General features: G+C 39.2%; 1 protein-coding gene across 1 annotated transcript in view; it reads right to left on the bottom strand.

Annotated features, from left to right (window-relative positions):
* The window catches only part of ROS1 (ROS proto-oncogene 1, receptor tyrosine kinase), a 70233-nt gene that overhangs the window by 16404 nt on the left and 39525 nt on the right, over positions 1–14304 (bottom strand). The window contains exons 30-42 of the mRNA XM_039731552.1: positions 13651–13883; positions 12658–12834; positions 11477–11651; positions 10901–11018; positions 8716–8903; positions 8002–8094; positions 7516–7651; positions 6949–7111; positions 6616–6680; positions 3813–3942; positions 2920–3017; positions 2087–2290; positions 688–822 (exon numbers count right to left, since the gene is read on the bottom strand). Coding sequence (XP_039587486.1) covers positions 688–822; positions 2087–2290; positions 2920–3017; positions 3813–3942; positions 6616–6680; positions 6949–7111; positions 7516–7651; positions 8002–8094; positions 8716–8903; positions 10901–11018; positions 11477–11651; positions 12658–12834; positions 13651–13883 — 1915 coding nt within the window. The remainder of the gene's footprint in view (positions 1–687; positions 823–2086; positions 2291–2919; positions 3018–3812; positions 3943–6615; positions 6681–6948; positions 7112–7515; positions 7652–8001; positions 8095–8715; positions 8904–10900; positions 11019–11476; positions 11652–12657; positions 12835–13650; positions 13884–14304) is intronic.

Here is a 14304-nt window from a genome sequence, read left to right as displayed (position 1 = left end):
GGGTGATGAAGAAATTGAAACATGAAATTAGACAATACTGATTGTTAAGCTCATGTTCTGCTTCCTCCTTTATACACCATATAATCCGTATGGGTTTGATCTACTTGATGTATTTATTTTATTTTATTAATTGCAAGAATTTTGCAATTAATCTTGAGTTTTGTGCTCAAGACACAAACAGAAATGGAAGGATTTACTTATCCAGTCTGGATAAAGACTAACCAGAGGTGCAGACTTCCCTTTTTCTGTACTGCTTCAGCTTTTCTTATTGGCTTTTTTGAGTTCTCTCTACAAAAGGCAGAGTTTATTTTTCACTTTTGTTCTAATATTAGCCTATTCCTGCACCTATCATTAAGAAAGAGAGTTTTATGTTTTATCTACAGTCATAGACACACAATGTACAGAGACCAGTAAAGTTTTTCTTAGAGACATCTTAACTTCTAACCAATACCTTCAGGTACTCTCAGCCTGTTTTCACATTACTACCAGATCCATGCCTTAAATTCTTATTCACAGCCTGGTGTACTGGATGAAATAGTAGAAGGTTGGCCAGTTTTATTGGAAATGAAAGTGGAGAATGTTGGGCTCTTCATGGGCATGACGAACCTTCAAAAGGATGACCAACTGGCAAAAAGACTCTCGCTTCTTACAAATATTATCAACAACATTTAAACAAAAGTAACTTACAGGTCATCAGGACAATTGCTTGGAGATTCCAGCCTTCCTCCTGATCGTACATGGTGTAAAACTTCTGTGTTGGAGAAACCTGGATATGGCTGTTGACCCAAAGTCAATGTTTCCCATACTAGTACTCCAAAAGCCCTGAGAAATGCCATGAAAAAAAAAAAAAAAGAGAGAAATTCATAACCATGGCAATCATGAAATCACCCTATTAACAGTTAGATTGTGTCTAACCTAAGAATAAGACTCAGCAAAATTAGGAGTAAGAAGACATAATTTGCTTTTGTCCCTAAGCCAACCTTGGAATAGCTAAAATAAATGTGTATAACAGAGGTGCTTTCCCAGACTGACAGAGATGCAGCTCAGAAGACACTGAGTTCCCACATCTTCCCCAGGAAACACTCAGGTTGAGCATGTTCTCATATAAACAAGTGTTCTGAAATCTCTAGAGGTGTGGTTTAAAATGGAGAAAGACAAGTTCTTCTAAGCACCACTTGTGGAGCAATCAGCGACTCCTTTGGTTTGGCACAGAGTAATATAAACTACTTTCTTAGATAAGTGCAAGAGTAGCAGTCAAATAGATGGGTAAAGGCTCTGGGGACTTGGACAAGACCCATGGGCTGAGTACATGCGGCCACTGAAATCTAAACTTGTGTGAATATCAGGTTTCATGGATCTGGTTTGGTCTTGGGGTTTTTTCCATGTCTCCTGACAGTGGGTCTCTGCTTCTTCACAATAAACTCAAAGCCACTTAAAAGCACGCTTTTAGCTAACCTCCACAAAAAAAAAGGACTGTGACCTTGTCCTGATAATGCTGCAAAGTCTGGTCTTGAAAATAAAGTCACTAGAAGACCCTGACAGTGGGTCTCTGCTTCTTCACAATAAACTCAAAGCCACTTAAAAGCACATTTTTAGCTAACCTTCACCAAAAAAAGTACTGTGACCTTTTCCTGACAATGCCGCAAAGTCTGGTCTTCAAAATAAAGAAGTGACTAGAAGAGGGTGAAACTGTAAGGACAAAGTATTTGGCTGTTGGAAGGAAATGTCAATAAACCTAATGGAAAACAAAATGGAACAGCATGCAGGCAGTCAATTCACTGCCCAATCAACCAAAAACCACATTGTGGGCCTGATGCAACTGTAAAATTATTTGAGTGACACTAGCTCCTTCCAGGCAAAATCCGAAGATCTTAAAGCATAAAGAAATATATCCATGAAATATACTGTCATGGTGTCAAATATTTCATTAGATCCTTAAAATTCCACTTCGGAGGACTTCTGCCCGAGCCAACAAATTATTAGAGATGACAATGTACAACCCTACAATTCCTTCTCTAAACCAATATTTTCTTGCTGTAGAATTCAATATGGTTATCACCACAGCTTTGTGGCTGCTGTAACTCACCAGACATCAGAGCGACTCGTAAAGACACCATCAATAAGGCTTTCAGGAGCCATCCATCTGACAGGGAGTAGACCTTCTCCTCTTTTTCTGTAATAATCATTTTTATAGACATCTCTGGCAAGTCCAAAATCACCAATCTTTACTATCCGGGATGAACGCCCATATTCCTTCTCAGACACAAGGCAGTTGCGAGCAGCCAAGTCCCTGATTTGTAAGGCAGAGAAAAGAGGATGGAGTTAGCATTGCAGAAAAACTCAGGTCTGTAAGTCATCTGGCTCAACATTCTCTTCAGAGAAGTGCCAGCCCCAAGGCTGGATCAAGTGACGTAGGGCCTCACCCAGTTAAGTATGGCACATCTTCAAAACTGAAGATGACACAGCCCTTCTGGACAACCTGTTTCAGTGATTGCTCTGGGATGTTGTGAACAACAATCCCATAAATTATTATCTAATTTCCTTTGCTGTAATTTGTGCCTGTTGCTTCTCATCTTTTCCCTGTACCTCTCTGAGAAAAGTCTGTCTCTGCGTCCTCTAAAGCCACCCATTAGGCAGACAAAGACACTACATGGATCTTCTACTTGTCCTTTTCTCTGTTGCACAGGATATGATTCTTGCCTAGGGTGCAGTAAGTCCTTGGTTCAGACCTTAGAGTAGCCCATTTTGGGAGAGAACTGTGAGTGATATTTGGCAGAAAACATGGTGTTAGATTTTACTCCAGTGCTCTCTCCTGTCATGTTGCATTGTGACATTTTTCTAGACGTTTTATCCTGAGTAAAATAATGAGTCCAAATACTGTGGGTAAACCTGGGAAGACTAAGGAAGTACGTTCTGTACCTGTGTATAAAATGCATTTTCTCTAAATAGACGCAGCCTTTGCAAACATCCAAACATATATCCAAGAGGTCAGTGACACTCAGTAAAGGGCTCTGGAGCTACAAGAAACAAAGACAGAAGTTAGCTATTTCTTCCAGCTTTACCAACTCAGAATGACAAACTCCCCATGGAAGATTTCCTCACTGAATGTATTTCCCCATTTGAAATGTATTTCCCCATTTGAAATGTATAGCTGTATTAATCAGTGTAATAATTTTTTCAAGTAGAAGACATTTCAGTAGAACATACATTTCAGTAGAATTCAACACTGACTGCAGATTTGATCTGATTGTGTAAATGACCTATGCAATTGCTATAAAATTTCATTTTGTCCTCACATCATACCATGCCTATTCCCAATCTGCACACTAACTGGAGAAAAATTTACTTGAAGTTGTTTACTCTCTTCTTTCCTTCTAAAGAATTTGAGGATGTAGGCACAAGAACAGTATATTCTTATATGCTTGGACTATGCCTCTCACATTAAGGATATTGTTGTTATTCAAAGACAAAAAAAAAACCCTCTATGATTCCTAATAAACCACATAATGACCACCATTATTTATTACCACTTTCAAAAGAAGAGTTTATGATTTTCACTGTGAGAAATCAGCAGACATCTCATGACTGAAACCACAATTTCGGTCAGTGATCTAATGACATTCAATCTCTTCACAGCATCACTGCTTGCAAGGTCAGCACTGAACACTGAGGTCCCAGGGTGTTAAGGAAAAGCCAGGTCAGACCTTGCTTTGTATAGAAACAGCTGAACATCAGCATGGACTTTTAAAAAGCGAAAAACTGAGAAGTTGTGGGCAGTTACAGGTTAAAAATATGATTCTTATGGTCTTCACCTTTTTCTTTCTGGCTCCTCGTAAATAGCTAAGTAGATCCCCTCCTTCCATCAGCTCCAGTATAAGATACTGAGGTTCATTTAACAGACACACACCAAGTAACTTCAGAATGTGGGGATGATCAAATTTGCTAAACAGAAGGAAACAAGTGTAAGATGAAATATGAGAAATTCAGCTGGTTGATAGCTAACAGAGTGCTTATAGTTGCAAGCAATGAACGAGCAGTTTGGCCTTTACATTCCTGCTTCTATGAACATGATTCAGTAGCTCTCAGTGCCTGGATTTGCTCAGTCATGGGGAGAGTTCAGGGACATCCTTCCAAAACACAGGCTTACACTGTCTTTGACAGGCACTCTAATGCATGCACACATTTTAAAAAAGCACACTTCATCATATTTCCAGGAAGCAAAGAAAAGTAGCCAAATGGCAATTTCTTCTAAGAAAAAGATGATTTATCATCTGCACATTAAAGGAATCTACATTATTTTAATAGAGTATTTTCACTACTGTATTCATAGTAGAACTGCTGATTCAGAGAAATAAACAAAAGTAAAAGTACAAGGTGCAATATATTATTTTCACAGTTCAGCAGGGGACAGTTTTTCACAGTACATTTGCAAGAGGAACAAAATACATATGAGTAATACTTCTAAGTATACCAGCAATCGTTTGTGTGTGTCTAAGACAGGAATTACCACAGAGCAATCAGTACTCTCAGTACTGCAAGTATTCTTCAAAGAATTAAGAGAAGAATATTTATTGCCTCTGACAGTGCCTGTGTTTTTTTTAATCACTCCACTTGTGTTAGAAAATGGTTTTCCCCTCCCATGCTGCGTGAAAGCACTTGCACAAGCAGTCAGAGAAATTTGACTCTGTTGAGAGAATTGATGGTGTCCAAAATGCTGTCAAATGTAGCAGTGTAAACAAACAAGAGAGGGACATTTTCTTTCTAATCTCTTTCAATTCACCTAATCTCAGGTGTGGGCAAAGATTCTTGCAAAAAAGTGCGATTTAGAATTTGACAGTTCCCCCTGGCCCCTAGCACATACCTCTCAATCAGAAAAACTTTGGCACTTTCAGGAACAAAAAGAGGGGCAGGAACACCTGGCACTTTCCTCTGCACCCAGTGCAGACCTTTCTCCACTGAACCGTCATGCCTTACTTCCCGAGGGATGGGACAGACACAAGAATTTCCTACATGTATTTTCACACAAATGACTCACCAATTACCAACATCAAATGACTTTTTGAAATAGAAGCAACTCAATTTTCCCTTTGCTGTATAGCAATAAAAAGGAACACATAGTCCTGGCTTAACTGAGCCAACATGCATAACATTACGAGTCAAATTTTAATGACCATCCAAAAAAGCAAGCATAATAAAAGTTGCAGTTACATATCTTGCAACTTGTATCTTGTATACCTTATCTGTTTGTAAGCACTCAGATGCACTTGTTTTTCCTTTCTACTCTTGGTTTCATTTATGAGACCTCACAGATGAACGTCAAGTGAAATCATTAAACCCTCCATGATGAAATGAAATAATTATTTCTATATTTAAAATTAAATATTCAAATAATATAAAATAAACATTATTGTTGTTGTTGTTTTCATTGTTGCTGCTGCTGCTGGTAGTGTTTTTAATTACTACGGGGATTATATAATACTTAAACTTTTTTATTCTATTCATTTCTTCTTCATTGTATTGGTGTACATTTGGGCCCATGTCAATTTTTACATTTAAATGCAAAAAATGTTCAATTATGTACTCTTCCAGGATTTCTGGATTTGTGTTATTATCTGCAACAAGAATTGAGAGAGCCTCAGAAACTTTAACTATGAGTTAATATAATTTCCATACTACACAGAAAAAAAACCCTTAACTGTGTTTATTACTGCTAGGTAGACTGAAGATGGATTATGAGGAGTTTACGTACAACTCTTACTCTTTATCATTAATTTGAACTTTAATGACTTAGTCAAATTTGGTTTTAACATAGTGTGTCATAAAAGGCAAAAAATGCAAGCTATATTTTTTAAGAGTGTAACCACAAAAAAAAAAAATGGAATGCTGTAAAAATCAATTTTCAGTTTCATAACATCATATTTTCTGCACAAAAATAAATCCTTTATTTTTAAAAAAATTGCTTTTACTTCTGCACGGATGAAACAAAAGTCAAAGTGCAAAAGTGCATCTGAAAACTAAACTACACTCTCAGTCTTATAGTACCAGTTGAAAACTTCAGTTGAACTTCTTGTTTCTGGGGACAATTTGGAAAACAAGATTTCCAGCTGAAACACAAACCTGGTTCTGTGAAATTCTTGCAGTGGTGACAGATGTATAATTTAACACCACCTCAATAGAAGGGGTATGTGGCAGCACCTAGTGGCACATTTTTAAAAAATATTTTCCACTGTAAATTACAGCTTCAAGGCATCAGTTTATTCTGATTTGTTTCCTTCAGTAAAATTGGATAAGTTGAATTCTGATCATTGCCTTTAACAACTAACTTGGTTTAGGAGATCAAAGATACTGAAATACACCAATACAATCCCAAATAAATCCATGATATGAGCATATTGAACTTACAGTCTATACCGTAAATTTTGCTCATCAGATTTATAGCTTTAGTTACATTATATTCATCAGTAGTGATTTACTTGTTTGACAGAAATATGAGAACACCCCCAAAATGCCACAATAATCTGTTTAGAGGAAAGTGCTGCTTTCATTCCCCTGGAAGGCCACCACCCTCAGATGATACCAGCTTTGAAGTGTGCCCAGGGACAAAGCTGTCCCTACCTCATTAAGTGTGCCTCCTTCAAGAATTCGCTCTTCTCATGGTCTGTCGCACCACTCTTCAAAGTCTGCTCAACAGAAAGCAGAAGTGTAGAAATATTTGGTCATCATCACTGTTACCGCATGGTGCTTAAGTAAAACAATCAGACATAGAGGTGGCCTTAAATACACGTTATTTTCCAGAAATCATTACAAGGCTGAGCTTTTAGAGATTTGCAAGAAACACTACAAGGAAATACCCAGATCAGCCCAAAACCCATTTCTCAGATAAAACCTCAGAGACAGATCTCTCTGCCCATCCCATTCTGTTGCAAGAGAACATATTGTTGTGATTACCTTGACTGCTACTTTGGATTCTCCACTTCCATCTGCCAGGATATCTACTGCAGTCCCTTCATACACCTCTCCAAATGCTCCACTTCCTAGCAATTTGTGTAAATTGAGTTTGTCCCGAGGGAAAGCTGGCAGTGATTCAATCTCTGCTTGAGAAGGAAGAGTGCTACAAAACAGCAATATTAGTCACTTGCTCATACCTAAGGATGTCTGAAATTCTATTCAAACAAAGCTGGTACCATTTGTCTCATCAGATATATTTAGGGGAAACTCAGGTGAGGTCTGGATGTTTTGGAAGTTACTGGAAAACACCAGGTCTTCTTCCTCCCCTGTGCACTTGTGTTTCTTGACAGAGTGACATGAAGGATGGGCTGGGGGGGTTCCAGGCTGGGCTGTGTGCCAGAAGGGCAATATGGCAGGGCATCCTTTGGAGCAGACCTGCCCTGCAGCAAACATGCAGCTCTTAACTCTACCTTGAGGTTTCAGGGATGAGTGCCCTGATGTAAACTGGCCCAGGGAAGACCTCTTCGATGTTTTTGTCCTGAAAATACATTTGCTCTGAGGACATACCGTATGGCATAACAGGCATTGGCTAGTCCCACTGTCTCAGTCATCCCCCTGAGTTGAGCTAGTTCTTTATCTTCCTTGATAAACACTATCTGTCCAGGCAAGGCCGGTTTTCTGGATTTCAATCTTTGTTTCCATACTGGAATAGAAAAGGAGACCATTAAGTGTTTTACTCTGAAAGTAAGGTCAAGTGTTTATAAGGATACACACAAGTATTAGAGTTTTTTAAGCACTCTTGTGCTCTCCCTGCAGGTAATCAACAGCAAGAAATGCCTGAGGATGGGCTGAATTTCTATCCTGTCCTTCATACCAAAAATATAATAAGCCGTCTCTAGGGCCTCAAAGAATGAGAATATACAAATTTCTCCCAGCTCCCATCACAGGGAGGGAGCCTTCTCCTAAATCTAGAGGCCAATCATTTCCCACCATCTGAACTGCCTCTCACTGAGGTTTGGCAAACCAAAGGTAAACAAAAACTCAATCACATACCAAAACTGAAGAGTGTGACCACAGCCAAACACAGCACAACAACTCCAGCCACAGAAGCAATGGCAATGATGGTGCCCATAGGCATCATTTTATCTGTTAAAGAGGAAAGGAAATTTGTTTAATTACTGTGTAGGTATGCAATGTCGATCCCATGGACTGGAGCACACCTGAGAGAACCCTTCAGCTCCCTGCTATGTAAAAGTCTTCTACTGCACAAACTTCTCTTGTAGGCTCTATGTGGATGTGTATTTGATCAGACTAATCCTTCTCCCCCAGACTTGGGCCATAATGTGTATGCAGAAATAGAAAATGCTGAACTGTTTGACTACTCAAATGGGATTTCCAAAAACACTCACAAAGTGTAAGTCTAACATTCTGGCTGAAGGCAAGAAGTAATTCTGATATCTTTACCCAGTATGCAAGACTGCCTTTCTTCAAGAATCACATAATAAAGCAGAGTGGCAGAGCCACAGAGACAAAGTGTTATAAATGAGGAGAAGCACTTTTCAGGCCCACTGTTCTGAGCAAAGAGCCTGGATGAGCACTATCAGCAGGGGTCACCATATAAACATCACTATTTGTTACCCATTAGAGGCATTACTTTACCTTTGCAGGAATATTGTTATTAAAATAGCCAGTCTCTGTTCCTAAACTGGTATGACTATTTAGAATAACAAAAAAAGGATTAACAGAATACAGAAGTACAAGACATACCTTCACTCAAAATTATATCCATGCTAACATCACTGTATTCACCAAGTCCCAGCACATTTGCAGCTGCTGCTCTGAACTGGAAAGTTCCTTCCAAGTTCTTGGCCTTCCATGTGCAAATACTGCCACAGGAGCCATTGTAAACCACCTCCCACATGGACTTCACATCGCTGCTGTTGCCAGACTGTTTCCTGCAGCATGCACAGCACGACACAGGAATGTCATTAATGCCACAAGGGTAGTTTACTGCTTCACCCCCAGCCCATTCTTTGCTTCAGTTCCATGGTTTTCACGGCATTTCTCTGCATGCATGAAAGCTCAATCTGGTCATGGGATTCTGGCTACAGAGAACAAAATTGTGCCATTTCATCTGTGCTAGGAACCAAGCATCTTTATCTTGCCATTGGAAATTAAATACTAAACCATTTATACATGAAAAATTGTTCAATATATGCCTGATTCACCTATTTCAGTATATGCCTCACAGCCAAGATTTCAACATGTTCTTATTTACATTTCTGGCAAAAAAAAAAAATTCTGCTGTGCTAGAGCTTTTTGCCCTTCCAGACCGAGAGTAATTCAGTGTCTCTGTGCATCAGGTTTCACAAGCTAAATAGGAAGCAAGTCATTGGCAGTGAAGAAGTGAAGATACCATTCTTTAGCTAGCCATTTTCCCATGGTATCTGCTGACTGCTGGGTGTATTTCTTCCTTTCCCCATTGGACTGAGATTGATTGCTCACAATAAATTCAGAGCTGATTATTCACCAACCAAAAGAAGACCACGTACTTAAACTTGAAAGGCCATATCTGAAATATCATTTCATGTCACACAACACCGTAATACATCATGTGAAATGACCTTCATGAGCAAGTCACTCATTCTCCCAACACACTTTAATGAAGAAAAAAGGCCAAACACTTCTAAACCAGAGAGACATTGGAAAGCTCATGCCCTTGGTCTGTACATGTTGCCACTAGAGCTGTATGAAAAACAGAGGTTGCTTAAAAGGGCTAGGCAAACATTTTCTAGAATGCTGTGCAACTGATTTAGCATTTTTCTACCTGGCGTGAAATTCAATCAAAACCATCAGCCTGTGTACATTCAAACTGCAAGAGAAAAGCTGACTACATTAAAAGACCACCTCAGTGATGCATTATGATTCCAGAGATGAATAAGAAGCTGGAGTCTGGAGAGCACACCAGCTAATGCACAGCCCTGGTATAGACCAGGGGATTGACCTTTCCTTACCCATTTGCAGCAAGTCAGGTACAGATTGTCTCCTGGAATATCAAAATTATTGTTTTCTCAGAGCATGCAGGTCAGTACTCCTGCATGCTCACAGAACTGTAGGAAGCTTACAGCACCAGGAAAATATGTCTGGGTGAAAACTTATATAGGTAAAGCATTTCCAGCTCCAGAGTGTTGTCAGCCCTTAGCTTTCATAAGCACAGAGAAAGAAATAATAGCTGAGTTTAGAAAACTACTTCCCTCCATCAGTAATGACTTCCAACAATCACTGGAATATTTCAGAAGATGGACTCTCCTTATTTGAAAACAATGCATTAATTAAACTTTGCACCAACTGCTTTAAAATAATCTCTTTAGAGTCATGGTCAAAAATTAGAAGTTCAAAGTCACTGCACACAGCAATATACTCTAACCTGCCCAATCAGCCCTATCAATGCCAGTGCAGGAATAAGAGTGAGCTGGCACTCTAGTGTGACATCGATAGCTCAGGCGATCGGTATTTGATGACAGAGCACTTTAAAAATTATACAGTCATCCCATGTGGGTAGGAACACTATTTCTGGCAATATTACAACACTTTCTTTGAGTTCTCTGAACACTAATATATTTATGTATATATTTTAGCCAAAAATACATACTACATGTAAGTTAAGATTTGTGATTTGAAATTCTCTCCAAATCATCTAGTTCACTGACATAGATCCAAATATATAATTGTATTTCAAGATTGATCTGAAAATGTTGTTAGTGTTTTCTTTCCTTCTGTGTTTTCCAGAATTTCTGGAAATTATGGGTACTTGGTTTGTCAAAGAAAGAGATCCCAATGAATGCATCATATACATTTCATTCTTCCTGTCAGAGCCAACCTGAAAAGCCCTGCACACTCAGATTTGTTCTGTGCTGCTACCTGCAGGAAGAGTGCCTCATGCATTGCTTACCTGCTCTCTAAGATGTAGTATGTCAGTTTGCTTCCATTGTCATCAGCCTTTTCCCACTGTAGGGAGTTTTTGGAGTCTTCGGCTCTTTTAGGAACTCCTGGCTTACTGGGAACACCAGCTTAAGCCAAACAGGGGAAGAAACAGAACCATTAAAATGTGTTTGTAGCATGACAAAGGGCCAATAGGCACAGAGAAAAATCTGATGTGCACATGGGTGTTTAGATATACAAAAGGAAGGAGGATCTATATTAATAATGCTCATAGAGAATGAATCCTTGGCCTTCTCTTTGTGATGGATAAATTCCAAAATTTTTACTCACATGCAGCCTTTCACCAGTAACGAGTTCACTTGTATTATAGGCATTTCATTTTAGTTCCCCTCACTCTTCTGCTCCACTTGGAAATGAATCTCATTTCTGTCCCCCTCTTACTTCTGAAGGTATGGTATTTTACCAACAAACAGAACTATTGGGTCTCAGTATAAGCAAATTTCCTGCTAAATTTTAGAAAATATAATGTCTAATGTTCACATGCTGCAAAGTCTTAAAATCTTGTTGTGCTGTGTTAAGTGCTTACCTGTAGTTTTAAAGCTTGTTGAAGAGGAAGTGCTTTTCACTCCTGTAATGTAAACTACTGTTACTCTTACAAAGTAGTTGGTCCAAGGAAGAGTTCCTGTGAGGTTGCATTTGTAAACAAGATTTCCTATGCATGTAGTGTTTGCAGGAGAAAACCAGTCACTTTTTGTTGGCCACTAGAGAAATAAAATATCATTATGGTCAACTTTCTTGCCCTGCTGAAAGTGTGTCACAGTTCTATTCCTGGCTAGATTAACTACTTTGCCACCTCCTAATATCATAGTGGAAATATGACGCAGGTGCTCTTTCAACCATGGACTTTGTCCTCTCAGAGACCAAGGACACAAACCCTAATTTTCTTCTTTGTTTTCAGGAGACCTGCAAGTCTTGGCAGTAACAAAGAACAGCAGATTAAGTGCCTGCTTTACACAGCCAAAAGGAGCCTTCCCCTTATATTTCTGGATCATCATGCCCATGAGTTCAGCTTGCCATGATGCAATTGAAGGGAGGTGGGTTAGTGGAATTTTGATGTGACATTATTTTAGGGCAGGGAAATGTTTGGTGCAGGTCTATTGAATCTGATTCTCTTTAGTAAAGAATCTGCATGATCCAGTTTAGGACGTGACTTTTTCTGCACCCAGCGGTTCAGGTGTTGAAGTCTGAAGTTTCCATGAATGCTGCTCTCACTGCAGCCCTTACTTCTTACTCCTTAGACCTGGTCATCTCTGTGGCATTTTCTCCTAACCTCTATCACAGGGAAATAAATCCAGATACTAGGCTGTAGCTAATATTTACTGCTGAAACTCTTTTCTTCTTTTTCTTGTGCAGGGCAGACATAGGATTTGCAACTGCAAACCCAGTTGGGGCAGGGCAGTGAGGAAACAGGGATAGGACTGCTGAAACAGGAGACCCAGAAGGAATTCTGGTGAGGTCATCCAGGATGTCCTTTGGCGCTATGGAGTACTAAATGCTACAGCTGCACTCCTCCTTGTTCCTGGCAAATGCTGACTCCATCCTGCCCCTGCTGAGCAGCTAAGACTGACATCACCATGCCCAAATTATCCACTGAGCCTCTTCATGTACATCCTGCCACCCACCCTGTCCTGCTTACCAAGCCGGAGTAGGTTAAATTTTCTCTGATCTGAAAAAAAGCCCCACCCCAAAACTTAGAGGTATTTTTACCTTATGAAGCTCAAACCAGAAGCTGGTTTCACTGATGTGCAGAGGAGCTCTCCATTCTAGCTGGAAACTGGTGTTTCTGGGGACTATGTTGATAGGTGCAGCTGGAGTCTCAAAAGTTTTTGCAATGACAGGGACACTTTCAGAAAACCAGTTCTCATCAGGATGAAAAGCAAGAACCTAGTAAGGCAATGGAGGAGCTGTACGATACCAGAGCAGCTGAAAAGGCAGTTTTGCTTTAGCAGCATCAAGTGTTTGGAAGACCAACATTTCAAACAAGACAGTATTTCAGGCAATAGAGATTAAGGTATAGAAATATTTTTGCCCCTGATAGCTGCAAGGTTATATACACCTTCTTTCAGGCTGAAAGTTCATGTCCAGGAGCACCCTTCCTCAGAGACTCTTAGTTTCTCATCTCAGATTTCTACAAAGTCCCGTCTCTTTCTAGATCTTTCTTAAATGCCACACGCTCTTACACAGATATGCAGATGTCACATCACAGTGTTTTAGAGCCACAGAAACACAAAGTCAAGAAGTGCCTTAGCACATTGCTTTTCACTAGGCCTCTGGCAAATATGACCTGTTAGGTATGCATACTTGCATACACACATACAGGTATTTAGATATGTGTATGTATATATATTACCCATTATATTATCTAAATCATTAACAGAAGCCCAAAATCAAATTAGGACGTGCATATCCCCTCCTGTCATCATGTGAATGTTCTCCCAACTGTGTAAATCACTCTATTTGTGATACCCAATGCATATTCTACAGACAACGTTTACTTGGTTACTTTTGAAAATGTCACTCTGATCATAGACCTGCTGTCCAGATACATCATTTATTATTTTTTAAGCCTTCGTCTATAAAGGGAGCAGTACATTTTGTCCTTATGAATCCACATTACATGCTTTTATTCATCTACTTTGCAGAAGAGAAGTCTAAAGATTTGCAGGTTGTGCAAACCAGTAAAACTACTTGCAATTATACCTTGAATGAATTATTTGTTCCAGGCTGGAGCCCACTGACAGACCAGGCAAGCATCCCATTTGAAAATTCCCTTTTTCGCAAAGGTGTCACTGGGACAGGAGGCAATAAATTGACAGAGATTTGATAACGGATGGATTCAAGAGGTCCATTTGGCTTCAGAGGTTCACTCCAGGATATGTTGATGGTAGTGTCAGACAAAACTAATGTTTTAATAGTGTTAACTGCCTCTGGTACTGAAACAGAAAGAAAAATTAATCTCCCTTTTAGAGTAGTCAAGAAATATCACCAAGGGAAAAAAAGAAGGATGTAAATGTATTAATATGATTCATTCACAGGACTGAAACTCTACACATGTAAAACCCATATTCTGGTATAGTCAGTCAGCTGCAGACAAGTTCAAAATATTTTGAGGGACTTTTAGTATCTTCTTGGCTACCCTAATATGCAAGCAGGCAAAAAACCCAAAAAAACTGAACAACAACAGGAAAATATATACATATATATATATATATATATATATACATACATACACCTTTACATTTATAATATATATATATATATATACATACATACACCTTTACATTTATAGTCATACCACTGAATTCCTGCTCCATCTTAGCTTCCTAATCAGGGTCTCAGATCTGAGTTTAGTAT

This window comes from Passer montanus, unplaced genomic scaffold (genome assembly GCF_014805655.1).
Source record: "Passer montanus isolate IOZ18808 unplaced genomic scaffold, ASM1480565v1 scaffold79, whole genome shotgun sequence".
NCBI classification, from domain to species: Eukaryota; Metazoa; Chordata; class Aves; order Passeriformes; family Passeridae; genus Passer; species Passer montanus.
The sequence above is the reverse complement of the archived record's forward strand: the minus strand, read 5'-3'. Positions and strand labels throughout refer to the sequence as shown.